Consider the following 20,965-nt stretch of genomic DNA (forward strand, 5'->3'; position numbering starts at 1 on the left):
AGGTCCGTAAAGTTAATTACTTTAATCCTCCAATCAACTAATAAATAGCCATTAACCAATTAATTATTAACCCCGTTAATGGATGACAGCTGTAGCCGTTGAAACGTAGCCTAAAATAAAATAAAATACCTTGTTCATGACATAATAATATTTATATTATCCAAATAGATTATGTACTGTTTTATTATGTTTTTCCTGGATGAACGAAATTGCTTGTATTGCTGTCTTCCAAGCCTAATAAACTCTGCTAAAAAATTATTATTATTGATTTCCATCGCCGTTGTGCGGGGCGGAATCTTTAAAATCGTCTGATGGGAGATAGATAGAGAGAGAGACAGCACAAAGTCCTTTTTTGCGAAAGCCAATGAACATGCTTTATTTTAATCTCTGTCAATTAAATGACCAATCTGAACAGAGAGTGTACTCTTCGTGTGGCCAGAACATTCCGTGTGCGGTCATGACTAAAAGTGCTTACATTTTGTTGGTCGCCCCTTGCTGGTCTCTTTTTTTGGTCGTGGTAGCGTTATTGATGGGGAGCTAAGCACTATTTTTTAAACTCGTGTATTTTATCAGGTAAGAATTATTTTATATATAGCTAAGTGAGAAAGGTGTACTGGCTAGCTATCTCAATTTTTGGTACTGACTTGGATCTCCTTTTGATTGGTGCTGACATACCCCTTTTGATAGTCATGGAATTAATTACTTGCTAGCTAGCTATAGAGCTAGCTACACAAAATAGTGCTTTGATTAGAGTGCCTTTTTTTCTTAAACAGCAAGCAACAAAAAACCTTTATCCTGTCTTGCGTAGTTCTTCCATGACTGGACACTCAACTCCAGTTCTTATGGGAAAAAGGGGGGCTAAAAATAACTTCCAAATGACACTTTGTGGGACTACTTCTATCAGATAAAAAGATATACATATTCGCACAGGATATTTTTTATATTTTTTGCAGAAAAGTTGTCGAAACGTGCCAAAAGTTATTGTTGCTTGCACTGAGCAGTCAGTGAACTGATAATTAACCTGTAGCTAACAATATATAGTTAGCCGATGCAGGATAATCAGATGCTACGCCTAGTATATTTAGTTGTTAAAAGCTTCTTTGTGTTCTTTACAGCCAACTGCGTCTTTTCCATGTTTTTTCTTGAAATCAGAATAGTTTTGCTGTTTAATAATATAGACGACATATATATGTACTGCTAGCTACAGTAAAATTATATCTCTTTTGCAAAATCGTTTCTTGTTCTTTTTCTTGGTTTTAATTGAAGCACAACTTTATGTTGATCTATATAAATATAGATGGCTATGGGGAGATCGATAACGAAGAAAAGTGAAAATTTAAGTAAAAAGATATATATCGTATAAGTAGCTGTATAAGCGGCTAATTATACTGTACGCACCGTATATATAATTATTCTGCATAGATAAATAGAATGTCTGTATATTTTATATGGCTAGCCTCACAAATCCTATCCCTCGATAGGGAGTCCTAGTTCGGGGCTATGGTAGCATAATATTGAATTACCGCCAAGGGAAATCGAACCCCGTCCTCCCGCACAAAGTGCCAGAGTTATAACCACCAAGCTATGGCGCCATTGAAAACGTCTAACTATTCTGTTACTGGCTAATTATCACTTCTCCTTGTGCCTAATTTGCTTGAAAATCTTTCTTGAGATCAACCCAAAGTATCACAAAATATTTTTCTAAGATTTCTTAGAAATGACTTGATTTTTAAAAATCTCACGAAATATACCTGTGCATCACATCGCATGGATTTGTATCTTTGTATTAAATTCCCTTTTTAAATCAAAGACTGGTTTTAATGCAGTTTATGGTTAAATTGTATTCTTGTTTCTTATTTTTAAAACGTACTTTCTTTTTCAGATCAGCTGTTATCAAACCATGCACCATCACCATTTTCAAAAAAATTTAAACAAGAGAGTAAATTTTGAAGGCCTAAATACTGAATTGCTAATATGTATTTATTGTTGAATTAATAAACAATGAACTACTTCATCATTCAAATTGAGCTCGTTCAGAAGTTATTATATTCAAATCGTCAAGTTTCTACATAGCATGATTTGTATTCTGGATTCAAAATTTTCCAGATCACTTTTAAAAATATGCAGTTAAAGTTTTAACTGTTATTTTAGAATACTTTATATAGCTATGTAAAAATTTTATTTTTTATTTATTGAGTTGTATTTTAACATTGCAGGTTAGTTACAAAAATGTTAAGAATCGTAATACTCGTGATTTGTTTACCCCATAATTCTCCGTTTTCAAGGTCTACTTTAAATTTCAAAATCTTTCAGGCTAATGACGGAAATCTTAAAGCCGCAGGGCTTCTTGTTAGTTTTAAAATTGAAAATTGTAACTTTGTAATTAGCTAGCGTAACACATTTTATTTTTCATTTAACAGGCAGCGGATAACATTACTCCTAGAAACCATTGCACTATACTTCCAGCCTGTCAGATGTCGAAACTTGTAGCTTATAATTTAAAGGAGTTTTTAACGAGGCTATGTTGAAAGAAAGTTCAGAAATGCTCTCTCGAATTAAAGATGCAATAGCACGAAACTTATAGGAAAATAAATTTCCAAATTTGACAAAGATTTTATCATTTTAACACATTTCATGATGATAGGGTGTGATATAGATAATAAATAGTAAGCATATTGATTGGTTGAAGATTTCAGATATGCAGCAGTCAACTATGGTAGTGGAGTTTTCTTGGTTACAATTGCAGCTTAAAATATATGTCGTTTTTATTACATTTTGTATGTAATTCTTTTAAGATTGTTTCCATAGTAATGTGCTAAAATGTCTAAAAACTTGTCATCTTGCCGCACTAATTGTCCATCTTTCATTTTTGGTATTCTTTCGTCAGAAGTAGCCCCGGGATGAGTTTGGTTATATTATATTAGCACGAAATGAGTTTACGAGTTTTTATAACAGATTTCATCCAATATTTTATGCCTGTATCTCTTGAGCATTTAGCAGGGGCGACGCCACTTTTTTCTAAGTATTAACTTTTTTATTTTCTGTCAATAAGTGTCTCTATCACTGGATGAAATTGATGTTATCCAACCAGAGAACCAAAAAACGTTGCGCTTTCCGACGATCTAGAACCTTTTGAATTTAATTTTTATTCTGGCCCATTTCATTTTTTCTGAAAACGGGGAATAACCTTTTCAAGTTCTTTCAAGTATGGAAAGAGACTATGCCGCAGTTAAAAGAGGAGAAAAACAAAGCTTTTCTGAAGTCTAAGGTATAGCCGTTTTAAGTGTTTTAGGACTCTAAAGTTGACTTCCAAGGGCTTCGTCCCTGAACTCCAGCTGTTTCGGCAACTCGCTTCGCTCGTTGATTATCACTAAAATCTTCCACTATGCCACTTTAAAAATTGTGGCGCCGCCCCTGTTTAGAACCCAGTTTCAAGGGATTTCCTTAACAACGACCAACGCTATTCACAAGCAATTTTCTAACTATGGTAGGCAAGAAAGCTCTGGGACAAGGTTGCTATTTTTAATTGACTGCTGCGCTACTACACCGCATTCGCCTGTGATCATACATTGCTGATAGAAGTCAACCTCGTTCCCAGGGCAATTTTTCACTTTTTTGAAATCCGCGCCGTCTCGGGTATCAAAAAAGCGAAAAATTGCCCTGGGAACGAGGTTGGATGGAAGTCATTCCGGAATATCATGTGCGCACGCTAACTAGAATGATTAGCTACAGAAGATTAGGGTTATTATTTTGTTTCATTTTTTCTGTTCACACGATTTCGTGCTATCAGCTGAGGTAAATCATTTTATTTTTTTCACATTTGAACAGGTTCGTAAACAGATCGTATCCTGCACGAAGTCTTTTTTCAAAGGATTTCTAACGGCAATGTGTGAACATTTTTTTGAAGCACCAATGTGAGTCTGATACGGACTAATCTTACATTCAGTATTGCGATGCAAAGCTTGATCAACTTCTTTCCCAAGCTGTTGAGTTGACATAAGAACGGTTTTTACCCTAACCTGGTTTGTTAGGTTATGTGCCTAGTTTGCAAGTCCAGTATGAGCTCTCACGCTGTCAGACTTCATGTTTACTTTATTGATACCAATTGCTATTTCTCCTTTCTTCATCTTACTACACGACCAACAATTTCTTAAAAGTTGTTTCGCTTTGAAAGGACTTCAGCCTCATGTTGCTTATAAGATTATACCAAACACAAAAGCCAGCTGTTTCGGCAACTCGCTTCGCTCGTTGATTATCACTAAAATCTTCCACTATGCCACTTTAAAAATTGTGGCGCCGCCCCTGTTTAGAACCCAGTTTCAAGGGATTTCCTTAACAACGACCAACGCTATTCACAAGCAATTTTCTAACTATGGTAGGCAAGAAAGCTCTGGGACAAGGTTGCTATTTTTAATTGACTGCTGCGCTACTACACCGCATTCGCCTGTGATCATACATTGCTGATAGAAGTCAACCTCGTTCCCAGGGCAATTTTTCACTTTTTTGAAATCCGCGCCGTCTCGGGTATCAAAAAAGCGAAAAATTGCCCTGGGAACGAGGTTGGATGGAAGTCATTCCGGAATATCATGTGCGCACGCTAACTAGAATGATTAGCTACAGAAGATTAGGGTTATTATTTTGTTTCATTTTTTCTGTTCACACGATTTCGTGCTATCAGCTGAGGTAAATCATTTTATTTTTTTCACATTTGAACAGGTTCGTAAACAGATCGTATCCTGCACGAAGTCTTTTTTCAAAGGATTTCTAACGGCAATGTGTGAACATTTTTTTGAAGCACCAATGTGAGTCTGATACGGACTAATCTTACATTCAGTATTGCGATGCAAAGCTTGATCAACTTCTTTCCCAAGCTGTTGAGTTGACATAAGAACGGTTTTTACCCTAACCTGGTTTGTTAGGTTATGTGCCTAGTTTGCAAGTCCAGTATGAGCTCTCACGCTGTCAGACTTCATGTTTACTTTATTGATACCAATTGCTATTTCTCCTTTCTTCATCTTACTACACGACCAACAATTTCTTAAAAGTTGTTTCGCTTTGAAAGGACTTCAGCCTCATGTTGCTTATAAGATTATACCAAACACAAAAGAAAATTTAGATCCACCGAGAACATTTTTTTTTTCAAGTTTACTATTTCATCTCATTTACATAAAACAGAAATTTCTTTTCCCAAGAGCTCAGAATTTAATTTAATCTCGCCTGGGACCCTTCGCTCACAAAAATTTAACGCGCAGAAGCACTGTTTATACCACGTGTCAAATACTTCCCAGAATACGATAATTCTATTTATTCTTCTCTTTTATCTATGAAAAACAAATCGACGTCTTATGTGTTAGCTAATATTACCACGAAGAGAAAATCTTGTTTTTCTTATGACGTAATATTGTTCACATATAAAATATCTAATACATAAGCACTTTTCAATGCAACTCAACCACTTGTCATGAAGCGTTAGATGTTGTGTTATAGTTGCGGTTGAGATTAATTTTCTGTTAATAACAAACTCTGCGAAGAAGTGCATATAAAATGCTTCAATCAGCAAATATAAAATACACCCTGGGTAGCCATCCAAGTTGTTCAAAAGCGGGCACGTGTTTCATTGAATGTTTTTGAATAAGGAACCAAGTCTATAGTCCTTGCTTAGGACTTAAGTTTTTAAGAAAAATGTCATAAGACTAAGAGAATAAACTCTAAACTGGAGCAGTCGTCTCTGATTTCGCCGTACGGAAATACCTAGGCTTCCAAAATCGAACAGATTTGTCTTCGAAAAGCGCGGCAAAAACTGTTGCTATACAGAACAATACAGCACCCCATCCCACCTCATAACCCCATTCGTATTTCCAACTCGCTTCTTTCATGTCGATCTTTTGCTTGAACTTCTCATCAGCGTCTTTCAGTGTCACTTTCTGTACGCCAAACAAAATCAAAGCAGACATTGTTAATAAACCAACAAGACTTATCATGAAAATCAAAACAAACTTTTTAAACATTAAATCGTCTCGACGCCTTATACCAAGTCCAGTGAAAACAAAACATAAAATTGACAAAAGTATAGCAGAAATCATCAAGCCTCTTGTTTGAAGCAAGTACGGCCATAACACTATTTTCACATTAAAAGATGAAGCCAAATTATTTTGCTTTTCAATCTCTTCATTGTACTCCTCGTGTGTTAAGCATTTTTGCCAGCATGTTATCCATAAGCCAGAATACTTAGAAGTGCTATATTCTTTAATGACAGCCTTTTCTCGTACCCAGTGTCGACTAGCAGTTGAAGCGATCAAGAAGCAAGTCATGGTAAAACAACCAGCGAGTACAAACAGTCGTGAAACGATAAACTTCATATTGTGTTGTGAACTTTTACTATCACCTTGTGATTCTGCTTTAAGCTCTTAAATAGCTCTCACACAAAAATTATTATCAGAGCTTCCATTGAGATTGTTTTAAATAACTAATCCTTTGAACACATTATTTTTTATATTAGTTAATGCGCTCCATCTTAGATAAAAAATTCTTTCAGTGTATAGTATGAGGAAAATACAAAATTCATTACTACAGCAGTTTTTCTTAATAGTGATTTCCATTTACGTTTCAATAGAACTATTTTTAGCGTCAGCGAGTAGGGTAAATACATGGGGTGTTCCGTTTCAAAAAGTCCCACAGTGTTTCCAACCTCGTCACCAGGGCTTTTCTATGACTATGATATTCTGATGATGAAATTAAGGTCCTCGTCGCCAAGGCTTGTTAGGTTCTCTATATTTCAACAGAAAAAACCTAGCAAGTCCTGGGGCAAAGTTAACAATTTTAATGCTGGTCAACCTCAGCCCTAGGACTTCTTAGATCTTTTTTTTATCAGGACGAAAAATGTTGGATTGGGCTTGGTGCGCACTTTCTACATATGATCTTGTTCCACCTTTAAAAATCAATACATATTTTCATACACGAGGTCAATAAATTTCCGCTGTTTTGTGACAAAGAGTGATATAATAAGCCACCGCCTAATTTTTGTGATTGAGACCTCGATCACAAGTTTAAAAGTAGTGTGCAGCTCCATGTTTCCCCAAGCAAAAAGCCTACGCTATGTGCGGGTTTCAAAATTTGTCCCTACAAGCGGTATGAAACTACATCTAAAATATTTACCAAGGAAAATAACAACAAGAGATTATTTATCTAAAGATCATGGTGTTTATAAACAATCCTGCCTTATGGAAAATAACAATTGTTTTTTGAAGTATAATTTTTAATGAGGAATGAATATACCTTTTTGACTGGCCAATTTTAGCAGTATACACAAAAGCTTTAGTTTTGTTGCAGGTATTAGCAACTTGTATGGCGAGTGGTTTAGGCAGCGCCTTTACATGAAGTTTTATTTATAGGGAAAATGTAAAATATTACATTTGTCTTTCTCGTCCCAAGACCTTTTGAGGTTTTTTTTAAAGAGCTCTGCTGGGCATCAGAATGACATTTCGGTCTATAGTCTGGTCTTTGTAAATATTTATATTTCGGAAGAATTGAATCTCAATGAAATTTTATTTCCACTCAAAACAGTCATTGCAGTTTGTATAATGTAAAGAGTTATGCGAACATGCTGACATAAGAATAAAATTTTTAACAGACAATTTCGATTGTACAACACAGTATGGTTCTTCACTTATAGTTCAACCGAGATGACCATCTTATACCTCGAAAAATTGTCTGCGCGAAAAATCCCGGAAGGGTTAGTTCGCGAAAATAAATCTTTGCGAAATTAATTTTCGCTAAGATTAACTTCGCAAAACGTTCAGAAAAACAAAAGGATTTTTCGTTTCTTCTTTTCTAGTTTTTATTTGTGAATTTTCCTGTTTTGATATGAGCGAGTTTAATAAGGGTTAGCTCATCTAGCGTGAGAATGAAAAAACTTAAAACGATTCATTTGCAAATTAATCTTCGCGAAAAGTACTTTTTGGATCTCGCGAAAATAATTAACTAAATGTAATTCTACATTTCTTTTTTGACTTGGGCTAGTCCTAGTATTACGTTCTGTCGGAAATCTTCTCTTCTCTTTAATAATAGCCGTCGTCTGTCTGTGTCCGCAAAAGCGGCGTCCCGTAACGGAAACACGAAATTTTTAAAATGCGCACGAATATCAAATGCGATGCATTTTTATCCACTTTGTTGCGACGGGTAAATTTAAAGGACGAGCGAACGCGACGGGCGACCCCGTGGATTTTTCCACGGGCTAACGACTAGTCTCTTTAATAATAGCCGTATTCCGTCTGTCTATCTCTGCGCGGACCCCCCGCTGATTTAGAAAATGATGTTACGGAAACACGAATATCAAATGCGATATAATTTTATCCACTTTGGTGCGATGGGTAAATATAAAGGACGGGCAAAGCCGTGGATTTTTCCACGGGCAACAACTAGTCTATATTAATAATACCCGTATTTTGTCTGCCTCTGCGCAAAATGGTATCACAGTAGCGATAGCTGTGTTCTGGACACACAAAATGAGATATTGGGCGGCAAACCCGTGGACTTATCCACGGGTTATCGGCTGGTCTCCTTTCTCCATACTCTTTTTTGTTCAAAATGGCTGCCAAATTGCCATTTTATGCTAAAGATACAAGAATTAATGATGCTTGAAATATCTTTGGCAGATTATTCCACGAACTAACGACTAGTTTTATTCAAAATTTCTTACAACTAAAAGAAGCTATATGCGAACATAATTAAATATATTTAAGCCATTGAAAAAAAAGACAGTTGTTAGGTACGTATAACTTTCGCAGACCTTAAGAAATATTAACAGTAGAAGATGTACAACATTGAAGATTACAAAAGAATTCAAATGAAGGTTCTTCTAAGTGTTAAAATAGTTCGGCAGAGAAAGTAATAACTTGCACATTATAACAAAATAATAGTGAAAAAGCGAAAAAGTAGACAGGTTGTAACGACAAGCATAATTTTTCTTATTTTTAATGTGTTTCTTTAAACAATAGACTAATCTAGCGTACGTACAACTTTTTAGATTTTAAACAGAGTCGTAAATAAAAAAATAAAAAAACCCAATATACAAACTACACCTCATTCATATGTTAAAACTAGAAGGATAGAAAGATCCTTCTACGTTAAAAATAGACATACAATAAAAAGAGATTAGTCACGATAAGAAAGATCGCACCACATTACGAAAACTAGAGGTATTAATATGAAGACAAAAATACACTGCCCGTTTGTGGTTGGTTAAAATTTTACTAAAACTAGTTAAAATACCAGCAAGTAAAAAAAAAAACGGTGAGTTTAAGTCTTCCTTGTTAAAATGTTTAACGTTAACGACGATTTTTATGACGTAATCTATCTGGGCTGCTCAATAAGAGAAATGGAGCGGCAAAAAATTATACGCGTAAACTAATACTACATTTTGACTTCACGTTAATAGATACATACGCGAGAAGTTATACCGTAAAGTCATCCGCGTGAAAATTATTACACACAAAATTTGACAAGATTAATGTATTAAAAATTAACCATTTAAATATTTTCTTTGAATAGAGAACTGTAAAACATTTCGAACAAAATATAGTTGGGCGGATGAGGCTTGAAAGAGAGCGAAGGATATTAAAAAAACAACCCCTCCCCCATTATTCAGAACTTAAAAGTGGTGTCGTCCAAGGTATCTGCTTGGTATTCTCTTCTTATGGCAAAGTAATATTCCCACCACTTACGATTCTTGACAGAGGAGGTCTTGTTGTAGATCTTCATACATGACTATGAGTTCGTCAGACATTTTCCAGTTTGCTGCATGCAATTCAATCAATTGTATCAACCTACATCGAACTGCGGGTGATAAATTTTGAGAAGAAATAGCTATTTGTCGAGCGGTGTTGATTATGTCATCCATTTTGTTCTAAAAAATTGAATAACAACAATTGCTTAGATTGCTCATTTTTGTACCATTGACAAGGTACTTTAAGGGAATTTTTCAAAGATATTTTTCCAAAAAACAATTACGAAGTTCACAAATCCTGATATGTTGCGAGAATTATATTTAAAAAAAAAAGAAAAGAATTTGACATTTTGCTCGATATATCGTTTTTTCGAGGAGACATAAAATATAAATTTATAAGGAGACATATAATAGAGACGTCTAAGGTTGTAATTTACATTGAGAAATACTCGCAAAATTCGGGAAAATTAATTTCCACAAAATTTAATTCACTTCAGTTATATAGAAAAAAGAACCTCCTTTTCCTGAAAAAATTAACTTGCCTGGTCCTCATTCTGAATGATTTGACCAACACTTTCCAATTCTTGGTAGAAATAAAAAACATCTTCGCTGGAAATTTGCGTAGGCTGTTCAATCAATTCCTTTAACATTTGACATACCGGAGAAGTTAATGGGCATAGTGGTCTATCTTTAATTCTCAAGACCTTATACAGTTCGCATAATAATACGCACAAACCAAAAAATTTCTCTGTTTTCTTTTTCTTAAATTTGTCCCTTTTCTTATAATTATTCTGAACTGCTGCAAGTAGCGGTGCTTTTACTAGGGACTTCAGTTCGTTGTCATTCCACAGTTCGTTGCAGAGTCTTGCGGCTGACACAGCAAAGTCTGGTTCCTTCAAAGATTTTTTGCAGAGTAAATTTACAAATTCTTTCATATTGTCAGCACTTTTAATTTTCTGTATCTCAGAAGGAATTTTACTTAACATTTCTGATTCAGTCATTGATTCCATGCTCGTAATAATAACATCTAGCTTTGCAGTAGCGTCTTCATGCTGGCCAATCGCTGTAGCTTCTAGTTTAGTAGTTGCTACTGCTACTGGGCTACCTGCACCTGAGGCTTGACTATGTGCACCAGAGACTGGAGAAGCTGATGCATTTTGTCCTGGCTTTTCATCTTGCAATGCTTTTAAAACACCGCCTAAATAGAAATTAGATGAGCGAATACAAGATTATTTGTTGCAGCTAGTAATGATTAACAAAATCAAGTTATAAAACTAGCATGGCTCAACTCATTGATCAGACTACTTTTATTGCGTGAAAGAATCTGAGAATAAAAATGCAACTAATGCAAATAACTACAAGGCTGTGCTGATTTGATAGACTAAAGAAAAAAGAATGAACACAAAGACAAAGAAAGCAATAAAGACTGGTTGTGATTACGATATACTTATTATTAAAACGAAACTTTACAATGTTTAAAGCATTAAAATACAATTTGTGTGACCGTATTAGGGTGCCAATTTAATTTCTACTGTGGAAAGTTCTTGTGTCTATGTGGGTAAGGAACTGTTATTGAGGTGGTTAGAGGACAGCACCAAGTGTTCATTCACACAGAGTTGAATTGATAGACTTCATTTTTTTTGACGCTAAAAGGTTTTTAAGTGTTGCAAAAAAGAATTAACATATAGCATTGTACAAAAGAAAGGAAGTTATACATACATAATTTAAATCCCTGGCCGTAAGTGGGCATTTCGTTTACAACCCTCCGTCATAACCATAGATTAGTGGTTATAGCTCTTGTACTCTGTGCGAGAAACCAGGGTTCGATTCCTCTTGACAGCGACTCAATGTGGACGAGTGAATGTTACCATAGCCCCGGGTTAACCCAAGCCATGTGAGGGAAATTGGGGAGATGGCACACTGTGTGGGCCGTTGGATGTCGCCGGGAGTTGTCTAGTAGAGCGCAGACCCTAATTGGGTCTGCGTAGCTCAAAATGAGCATTAAATACTCTAGGACTCTCCATCAGGGTATATCCCTTGATATTTGTGAGGCTTGCCATGTAAAATATGCATATCTATCTATCTATCAGGATGATTTAGATACGACCTTCTTCTCAGCATCTCAGTCGTCTTCTCCCCATGTCGCCCTTAAACAATGCCAAATTCAAATTTGCAAAGAATAAATTTTTACTTACCTCTTCCTCGTCCTCTTCCTCGACCAATCGTTGCCATTCTTGGGTTGGAGATTGTTTTTCCCAAAGAAAAGAACAACAAACTCGGCGCTCAACCTTCAATAGCAGTTGTTCCGCAACGTCCGCACACAGTATGTGTACTTTCTGTGTTAAAAATCGGGTCGGACCAAATCGGATTATAGTCACAGAATTTTGTGACTAAAAGGAGACACAAATTGTTATTTTTAATATATTATAAATTCTATACTACTAATTTTTATATTCTTTAATCTAAATAGCTTTTCAGAAAGAGATCATTGATTTTTTTGTGTGCCGATCAAACCCGATAAGGGTGACAGTTGCAGGTCGGCACCACAGGACATCACTTTCAAAACAAATAACCATGGCTGCGGGAACGGAGGCAGAAGCGGTGGAGGATGAAGAACAGAGAGTTTTGGTAGCTATTTTTGTGCACATTTATATTTTTAACGAATTTTTATTATTTTAAAATATTGGTTTATTATAGCTGAACGTAATTATATATATGTTTTTTCGCTGTGTGCATTTTGGTACCTAGCTAGCTATAGCTATTTTTGGGCAGTAAATATCAATATAGAAAGTGTTGCGGAGAGGTTGCCAAGGCAAAGGCATTAAGCACGGCAAGGAAAGGGCAAAGGCAGGCAAGGAAATAGGAAGAGGAATCAGGAAGGCAGGGGTAGGCAAGGCATGGGAGGCACAGGCAAGGACATAGTAGGCAGGCACCAGAAAAGGCATAGGAAGGGTAGGCAAAGAAAGGCACGGTCAGTGCTGGCAAGGCAATGGAACGGCAAGGCAGGGGTGCATGACTTTAATAGAGAATCTCCACCTTACAACTCAAAGATTGCGTATACTCAATATTATCAAATTTATCTCAGGTCAATATACAGTGAATCATAGCCATTACAAGTATTTAAACAATCGGTCATAACGACATATCATTTTTTGATAAATCTGAGATTAACTTGGTTCCAATGACAACAACATTAAAAAGTCAAGATATAGAAATAATCAGAGAAGTCTTACTTAAAGATTACCTATTATATGAAAACCTGGTTGTTGTAGGTGCAAGATAATTATGTTTTTCCTAGCCCTGTCCAGGATTTGAACCTGGATCTCTCATTTGCATGAGTGTCATAGCCATTAGACCAGCAGGGCATAAACATAAATATATATACAAAACTTTACAGGTGAGTATTATATACACTTAGGAATTTACGCTGGTTAAGCCACAAGTAACTGTGTTACCTGGCGTTAAACGCTTGATGGAACAATTAATACAAATTTTAAACTGTACCACACAATCATAAATCGAGTGAAACACACAACATTTAAGGTGTGTCGGGTGTGTAATTATATTTTTCAGATTCACAAAATATATATTTCCTTCAACTTTAGCTTGAATAGAAACACAATTTACATATTGTGCCATGTCATAGCGAAAACTGTTTCACAAAATGTTCCCGGTAAAACTTAAAATATATATGTACTTTAATCTGTGGTGTGCCATTAGTATAGGTAAACAAACCCTTTCAAAAAAACTTTAGCACAACTTCTGTTAAATAGAAACACAGGTAATAGCTTGTCGTTAACACTAGGCTGAGTGATTAGTACAAATATACTGTGGCGCACATCCGAAAAACTTTGGTTCAAATAAACAGACAGTAAACACCCTGTTGTTATCCTACACAACTAAAACAATCATGCAGCACTTTTATTTTGCGGAAAAGTTTTTGTAACATTGTGCTAGATCAAAAATTAATCATAAAATCGGACAGCCGTAATACATTTTTAAAAAAACCTTTACTGCAACTTCGGTTTAAAAAAACACAGCGGAAACAGCCTGTTGTTAGCCTGTGCAGCTAAAAATCAAATAGCAGTATATGTTTTGTTTGCAAACAAGTTTTCATGACAGTAGGATAAAAATCTCTTATTCCAGACTGAACAAAAACATCATTAGAGCCACATGTGTAAGGATCGGGTCAAGTTACAAAAACAGAAATTATTGGGACATTATTTGTATACATATCGTGAAATTAGGTAAAAAATAATGAATACACTTGCAGATTTTCAATACATGTTGACAATTGAACGAGCTATCTATCTACATCTACATCTACATCTATCTATCTATATATATATATTGAAATAATTTTCGCTTCTGCAACTTAAGCCGCACTGATGTATGCTCAGTGTACAATATATAGCTAGCTACAACCGTCCACGAAAATATAGCTCTCTATTCCCCCTTAATGTTAAGAACTGCCCATTTGTGGCTAAGCAACGTAAACAATTACACGTGACATACCTGTATATAAACATTTACTATCCGCAAAATATCTAGCTGGCTATGTTTGGCCATTTTGTGGACGATTGTAGCTAGAACAAGCTGTATGATGGGACATTCCTACAGAGTAGAATTATCTCACTCACTGTGTAGTATATATGTATAATAGCTAGCTAGATAGAGGATAGGTAGAAAATCAGTCTCAAACAATTTTTCTATGCTAGCTATGTTGCTGATTTTATGCCAGCAAAAATAGCAATTTATTGCTAGCTACATGGGTAGTTCTATCCCAGCTAAGTAGTTAATTTTCTGCAAGCTTTGTAGCTAGTTTTATGCTAGCTATATTGCATTGTTTGTTTGTTTTATGCTAGCTAACTCTTACAGTAGCTAGGTAGCTAAATGCTATCTAAGTTCTATTATTATTCTATCTAAATCTGCAGTTTCAAGCTAGCTAGCTTTAGGTGTGAGTGAGAATAAGAATGGGTTCATTACATGTAAAAAAAAAGTGATATACAAGCGAGCTAAACATACCCTTTCTTCATTTTCTTGAACAAGCCCTTCCGTCAGTTGCGATATAGCTTAGATTAACGAAAGTTTGAGTTTGACGCGCTATATGTCCGAGAAAAAAGTCATGTGATATTAGTAAAATTAATATGTGTATCACGTGGCTAAAAATTGTAGGCAAACTTAATCTCAACTGGAAACAGCATCATTTACGCTTGGTTAAAAAACAACAAAAACTCCATCGCCGTGCTAAAAACATATTGTCTCGCTTACTAAAAAATGTAATTAAGAATGACCATATTAAATCGCTGGGAAACTGACTCAAAAACGGCCGAATTTTGGATATTTTTGATGTATAGGGGGACGAGGCGCGGAAATCGTATAGAAATCCTATATACTCTCCACCGTACTTCCTTTTTCTTTTATATTTGGCTTATTTAATGAGGAAATGGGCTCCGCTTCTCTCCGCAAAAAGCCGGCGAAGTACAAACAGTCGTGAAACGATAAACTTCATATTGTGTTGTGAACTTTTACTATCACCTTGTGATTCTGCTTTAAGCTCTTAAATAGCTCTCACACAAAAATTATTATCAGAGCTTCCATTGAGATTGTTTTAAATAACTAATCCTTTGAACACATTATTTTTTATATTAGTTAATGCGCTCCATCTTAGATAAAAAATTCTTTCAGTGTATAGTATGAGGAAAATACAAAATTCATTACTACAGCAGTTTTTCTTAATAGTGATTTCCATTTACGTTTCAATAGAACTATTTTTAGCGTCAGCGAGTAGGGTAAATACATGGGGTGTTCCGTTTCAAAAAGTCCCACAGTGTTTCCAACCTCGTCACCAGGGCTTTTCTATGACTATGATATTCTGATGATGAAATTAAGGTCCTCGTCGCCAAGGCTTGTTAGGTTCTCTATATTTCAACAGAAAAAACCTAGCAAGTCCTGGGGCAAAGTTAACAATTTTAATGCTGGTCAACCTCAGCCCTAGGACTTCTTAGATCTTTTTTTTATCAGGACGAAAAATGTTGGATTGGGCTTGGTGCGCACTTTCTACATATGATCTTGTTCCACCTTTAAAAATCAATACATATTTTCATACACGAGGTCAATAAATTTCCGCTGTTTTGTGACAAAGAGTGATATAATAAGCCACCGCCTAATTTTTGTGATTGAGACCTCGATCACAAGTTTAAAAGTAGTGTGCAGCTCCATGTTTCCCCAAGCAAAAAGCCTACGCTATGTGCGGGTTTCAAAATTTGTCCCTACAAGCGGTATGAAACTACATCTAAAATATTTACCAAGGAAAATAACAACAAGAGATTATTTATCTAAAGATCATGGTGTTTATAAACAATCCTGCCTTATGGAAAATAACAATTGTTTTTTGAAGTATAATTTTTAATGAGGAATGAATATACCTTTTTGACTGGCCAATTTTAGCAGTATACACAAAAGCTTTAGTTTTGTTGCAGGTATTAGCAACTTGTATGGCGAGTGGTTTAGGCAGCGCCTTTACATGAAGTTTTATTTATAGGGAAAATGTAAAATATTACATTTGTCTTTCTCGTCCCAAGACCTTTTGAGGTTTTTTTTAAAGAGCTCTGCTGGGCATCAGAATGACATTTCGGTCTATAGTCTGGTCTTTGTAAATATTTATATTTCGGAAGAATTGAATCTCAATGAAATTTTATTTCCACTCAAAACAGTCATTGCAGTTTGTATAATGTAAAGAGTTATGCGAACATGCTGACATAAGAATAAAATTTTTAACAGACAATTTCGATTGTACAACACAGTATGGTTCTTCACTTATAGTTCAACCGAGATGACCATCTTATACCTCGAAAAATTGTCTGCGCGAAAAATCCCGGAAGGGTTAGTTCGCGAAAATAAATCTTTGCGAAATTAATTTTCGCTAAGATTAACTTCGCAAAACGTTCAGAAAAACAAAAGGATTTTTCGTTTCTTCTTTTCTAGTTTTTATTTGTGAATTTTCTTGTTTTGATATGAGCGAGTTTAATAAGGGTTAGCTCATCTAGCGTGAGAATGAAAAAACTTAAAACGATTCATTTGCAAATTAATCTTCGCGAAAAGTACTTTTTGGATCTCGCGAAAATAATTAACTAAATGTAATTCTACATTTCTTTTTTGACTTGGGCTAGTCCTAGTATTACGTTCTGTCGGAAATCTTCTCTTCTCTTTAATAATAGCCGTCGTCTGTCTGTGTCCGCAAAAGCGGCGTCCCGTAACGGAAACACGAAATTTTTAAAATGCGCACGAATATCAAATGCGATGCATTTTTATCCACTTTGTTGCGACGGGTAAATTTAAAGGACGAGCGAACGCGACGGGCGACCCCGTGGATTTTTCCACGGGCTAACGACTAGTCTCTTTAATAATAGCCGTATTCCGTCTGTCTATCTCTGCGCGGACCCCCCGCTGATTTAGAAAATGATGTTACGGAAACACGAATATCAAATGCGATATAATTTTATCCACTTTGGTGCGATGGGTAAATATAAAGGACGGGCAAAGCCGTGGATTTTTCCACGGGCAACAACTAGTCTATATTAATAATACCCGTATTTTGTCTGCCTCTGCGCAAAATGGTATCACAGTAGCGATAGCTGTGTTCTGGACACACAAAATGAGATATTGGGCGGCAAACCCGTGGACTTATCCACGGGTTATCGGCTGGTCTCCTTTCTCCATACTCTTTTTTGTTCAAAATGGCTGCCAAATTGCCATTTTATGCTAAAGATACAAGAATTAATGATGCTTGAAATATCTTTGGCAGATTATTCCACGAACTAACGACTAGTTTTATTCAAAATTTCTTACAACTAAAAGAAGCTATATGCGAACATAATTAAATATATTTAAGCCATTGAAAAAAAAGACAGTTGTTAGGTACGTATAACTTTCGCAGACCTTAAGAAATATTAACAGTAGAAGATGTACAACATTGAAGATTACAAAAGAATTCAAATGAAGGTTCTTCTAAGTGTTAAAATAGTTCGGCAGAGAAAGTAATAACTTGCACATTATAACAAAATAATAGTGAAAAAGCGAAAAAGTAGACAGGTTGTAACGACAAGCATAATTTTTCTTATTTTTAATGTGTTTCTTTAAACAATAGACTAATCTAGCGTACGTACAACTTTTTAGATTTTAAACAGAGTCGTAAATAAAAAAATAAAAAAACCCAATATACAAACTACACCTCATTCATATGTTAAAACTAGAAGGATAGAAAGATCCTTCTACGTTAAAAATAGACATACAATAAAAAGAGATTAGTCACGATAAGAAAGATCGCACCACATTACGAAAACTAGAGGTATTAATATGAAGACAAAAATACACTGCCCGTTTGTGGTTGGTTAAAATTTTACTAAAACTAGTTAAAATACCAGCAAGTAAAAAAAAAAACGGTGAGTTTAAGTCTTCCTTGTTAAAATGTTTAACGTTAACGACGATTTTTATGACGTAATCTATCTGGGCTGCTCAATAAGAGAAATGGAGCGGCAAAAAATTATACGCGTAAACTAATACTACATTTTGACTTCACGTTAATAGATACATACGCGAGAAGTTATACCGTAAAGTCATCCGCGTGAAAATTATTACACACAAAATTTGACAAGATTAATGTATTAAAAATTAACCATTTAAATATTTTCTTTGAATAGAGAACTGTAAAACATTTCGAACAAAATATAGTTGGGCGGATGAGGCTTGAAAGAGAGCGAAGGATATTAAAAAAACAACCCCTCCCCCATTATTCAGAACTTAAAAGTGGTGTCGTCCAAGGTATCTGCTTGGTATTCTCTTCTTATGGCAAAGTAATATTCCCACCACTTACGATTCTTGACAGAGGAGGTCTTGTTGTAGATCTTCATACATGACTATGAGTTCGTCAGACATTTTCCAGTTTGCTGCATGCAATTCAATCAATTGTATCAACCTACATCGAACTGCGGGTGATAAATTTTGAGAAGAAATAGCTATTTGTCGAGCGGTGTTGATTATGTCATCCATTTTGTTCTAAAAAATTGAATAACAACAATTGCTTAGATTGCTCATTTTTGTACCATTGACAAGGTACTTTAAGGGAATTTTTCAAAGATATTTTTCCAAAAAACAATTACGAAGTTCACAAATCCTGATATGTTGCGAGAATTATATTTAAAAAAAAAAGAAAAGAATTTGACATTTTGCTCGATATATCGTTTTTTCGAGGAGACATAAAATATAAATTTATAAGGAGACATATAATAGAGACGTCTAAGGTTGTAATTTACATTGAGAAATACTCGCAAAATTCGGGAAAATTAATTTCCACAAAATTTAATTCACTTCAGTTATATAGAAAAAAGAACCTCCTTTTCCTGAAAAAATTAACTTGCCTGGTCCTCATTCTGAATGATTTGACCAACACTTTCCAATTCTTGGTAGAAATAAAAAACATCTTCGCTGGAAATTTGCGTAGGCTGTTCAATCAATTCCTTTAACATTTGACATACCGGAGAAGTTAATGGGCATAGTGGTCTATCTTTAATTCTCAAGACCTTATACAGTTCGCATAATAATACGCACAAACCAAAAAATTTCTCTGTTTTCTTTTTCTTAAATTTGTCCCTTTTCTTATAATTATTCTGAACTGCTGCAAGTAGCGGTGCTTTTACTAGGGACTTCAGTTCGTTGTCATTCCACAGTTCGTTGCAGAGTCTTGCGGCTGACACAGCAAAGTCTGGTTCCTTCAAAGATTTTTTGCAGAGTAAATTTACAAATTCTTTCATATTGTCAGCACTTTTAATTTTCTGTATCTCAGAAGGAATTTTACTTAACATTTCTGATTCAGTCATTGATTCCATGCTCGTAATAATAACATCTAGCTTTGCAGTAGCGTCTTCATGCTGGCCAATCGCTGTAGCTTCTAGTTTAGTAGTTGCTACTGCTACTGGGCTACCTGCACCTGAGGCTTGACTATGTGCACCAGAGACTGGAGAAGCTGATGCATTTTGTCCTGGCTTTTCATCTTGCAATGCTTTTAAAACACCGCCTAAATAGAAATTAGATGAGCGAATACAAGATTATTTGTTGCAGCTAGTAATGATTAACAAAATCAAGTTATAAAACTAGCATGGCTCAACTCATTGATCAGACTACTTTTATTGCGTGAAAGAATCTGAGAATAAAAATGCAACTAATGCAAATAACTACAAGGCTGTGCTGATTTGATAGACTAAAGAAAAAAGAATGAACACAAAGACAAAGAAAGCAATAAAGACTGGTTGTGATTACGATATACTTATTATTAAAACGAAACTTTACAATGTTTAAAGCATTAAAATACAATTTGTGTGACCGTATTAGGGTGCCAATTTAATTTCTACTGTGGAAAGTTCTTGTGTCTATGTGGGTAAGGAACTGTTATTGAGGTGGTTAGAGGACAGCACCAAGTGTTCATTCACACAGAGTTGAATTGATAGACTTCATTTTTTTTGACGCTAAAAGGTTTTTAAGTGTTGCAAAAAAGAATTAACATATAGCATTGTACAAAAGAAAGGAAGTTATACATACATAATTTAAATCCCTGGCCGTAAGTGGGCATTTCGTTTACAACCCTCCGTCATAACCATAGATTAGTGGTTATAGCTCTTGTACTCTGTGCGAGAAACCAGGGTTCGATTCCTCTTGACAGCGACTCAATGTGGACGAGTGAATGTTACCATAGCCCCGGGTTAACCCAAGCCATGTGAGGGAAATTGGGGAGATGGCACACTGTGTGGGCCGTTGGATGTCGCCGGGAGTTGTCTAGTAGAGCGCAGACCCTAATTGGGTCTGCGTAGCTCAAAATGAGCATTAAATACTCTAGGACTCTCCATCAGGGTATATCCCTTGATATTTGTGAGGCTTGCCATGTAAAATATGCATATCTATCTATCTATCAGGATGATTTAGATACGACCTTCTTCTCAGCATCTCAGTCGTCTTCTCCCCATGTCGCCCTTAAACAATGCCAAATTCAAATTTGCAAAGAATAAATTTTTACTTACCTCTTCCTCGTCCTCTTCCTCGACCAATCGTTGCCATTCTTGGGTTGGAGATTGTTTTTCCCAAAGAAAAGAACAACAAACTCGGCGCTCAACCTTCAATAGCAGTTGTTCCGCAACGTCCGCACACAGTATGTGTACTTTCTGTGTTAAAAATCGGGTCGGACCAAAT

At 35.5% G+C, this 20,965-nt stretch overlaps 3 protein-coding genes across 3 annotated transcripts; all 3 read right to left on the reverse strand.

The window, feature by feature from the left end:
- Positions 1-5,298: 5,298 nt before the first annotated feature.
- Positions 5,299-6,484, reverse strand: LOC130623939 (uncharacterized). The gene has a single exon (XM_057439489.1). The coding sequence runs from the start codon at positions 6,357-6,359 to the stop codon at positions 5,709-5,711; it is 651 nt and encodes a 216-aa protein (XP_057295472.1). The 5' UTR covers positions 6,360-6,484; the 3' UTR covers positions 5,299-5,708.
- Positions 6,485-9,612: 3,128 nt separating this feature from the next.
- Positions 9,613-12,070, reverse strand: LOC130623936 (MIF4G domain-containing protein A-like). Its single transcript, XM_057439486.1, has 3 exons — positions 11,920-12,070; positions 10,267-10,922; positions 9,613-9,904 (listed from the first exon to the last, which is right to left on the reverse strand). The coding sequence occupies exons 1-3, from the start codon at positions 11,954-11,956 to the stop codon at positions 9,719-9,721; spliced, it is 879 nt and encodes a 292-aa protein (XP_057295469.1). The 5' UTR covers positions 11,957-12,070; the 3' UTR covers positions 9,613-9,718.
- A 6,419-nt stretch (positions 12,071-18,489) lies between these two features.
- Positions 18,490-20,947, reverse strand: LOC130623937 (MIF4G domain-containing protein A-like). The gene is made up of 3 exons (XM_057439487.1): positions 20,797-20,947; positions 19,144-19,799; positions 18,490-18,781 (listed from the first exon to the last, which is right to left on the reverse strand). Exons 1-3 carry the CDS (start codon positions 20,831-20,833, stop codon positions 18,596-18,598), a joined length of 879 nt encoding a protein of 292 aa, XP_057295470.1. The 5' UTR covers positions 20,834-20,947; the 3' UTR covers positions 18,490-18,595.
- Between the last annotated feature and the right edge of the window lie 18 nt (positions 20,948-20,965).

This window comes from Hydractinia symbiolongicarpus, chromosome 13, assembly GCF_029227915.1.
Source record: "Hydractinia symbiolongicarpus strain clone_291-10 chromosome 13, HSymV2.1, whole genome shotgun sequence".
NCBI lineage: Eukaryota > Metazoa > Cnidaria > Hydrozoa > Anthoathecata > Hydractiniidae > Hydractinia > Hydractinia symbiolongicarpus.

What these genes read in the sequence shown, in the direction of transcription:
- LOC130623936 (XM_057439486.1), bottom strand. Translation starts at nt 11,956, where the DNA reads ATGGCAACGATTGGTCGAGGAAGAGGACGAGGAAGAG. An exon ending in AGGAAGAGGACGAGGAAGAG is followed by an intron (nt 10,923 to 11,919) that starts GTAAGTAAAAAT and finishes ATTTCTATTTAG; the next exon opens with GCGGTGTTTTAAAAGCATTG. An exon ending in TCATTCAGAATGAGGACCAG is followed by an intron (nt 9,905 to 10,266) that starts GCAAGTTAATTT and finishes TCAATTTTTTAG; the next exon opens with AACAAAATGGATGACATAAT.
- LOC130623939 (XM_057439489.1), bottom strand. Translation starts at nt 6,359, where the DNA reads ATGAAGTTTATCGTTTCACGACTGTTTGTACTCGCTGGTTGTTTTACC.
- LOC130623937 (XM_057439487.1), bottom strand. Translation starts at nt 20,833, where the DNA reads ATGGCAACGATTGGTCGAGGAAGAGGACGAGGAAGAG. An exon ending in AGGAAGAGGACGAGGAAGAG is followed by an intron (nt 19,800 to 20,796) that starts GTAAGTAAAAAT and finishes ATTTCTATTTAG; the next exon opens with GCGGTGTTTTAAAAGCATTG. An exon ending in TCATTCAGAATGAGGACCAG is followed by an intron (nt 18,782 to 19,143) that starts GCAAGTTAATTT and finishes TCAATTTTTTAG; the next exon opens with AACAAAATGGATGACATAAT.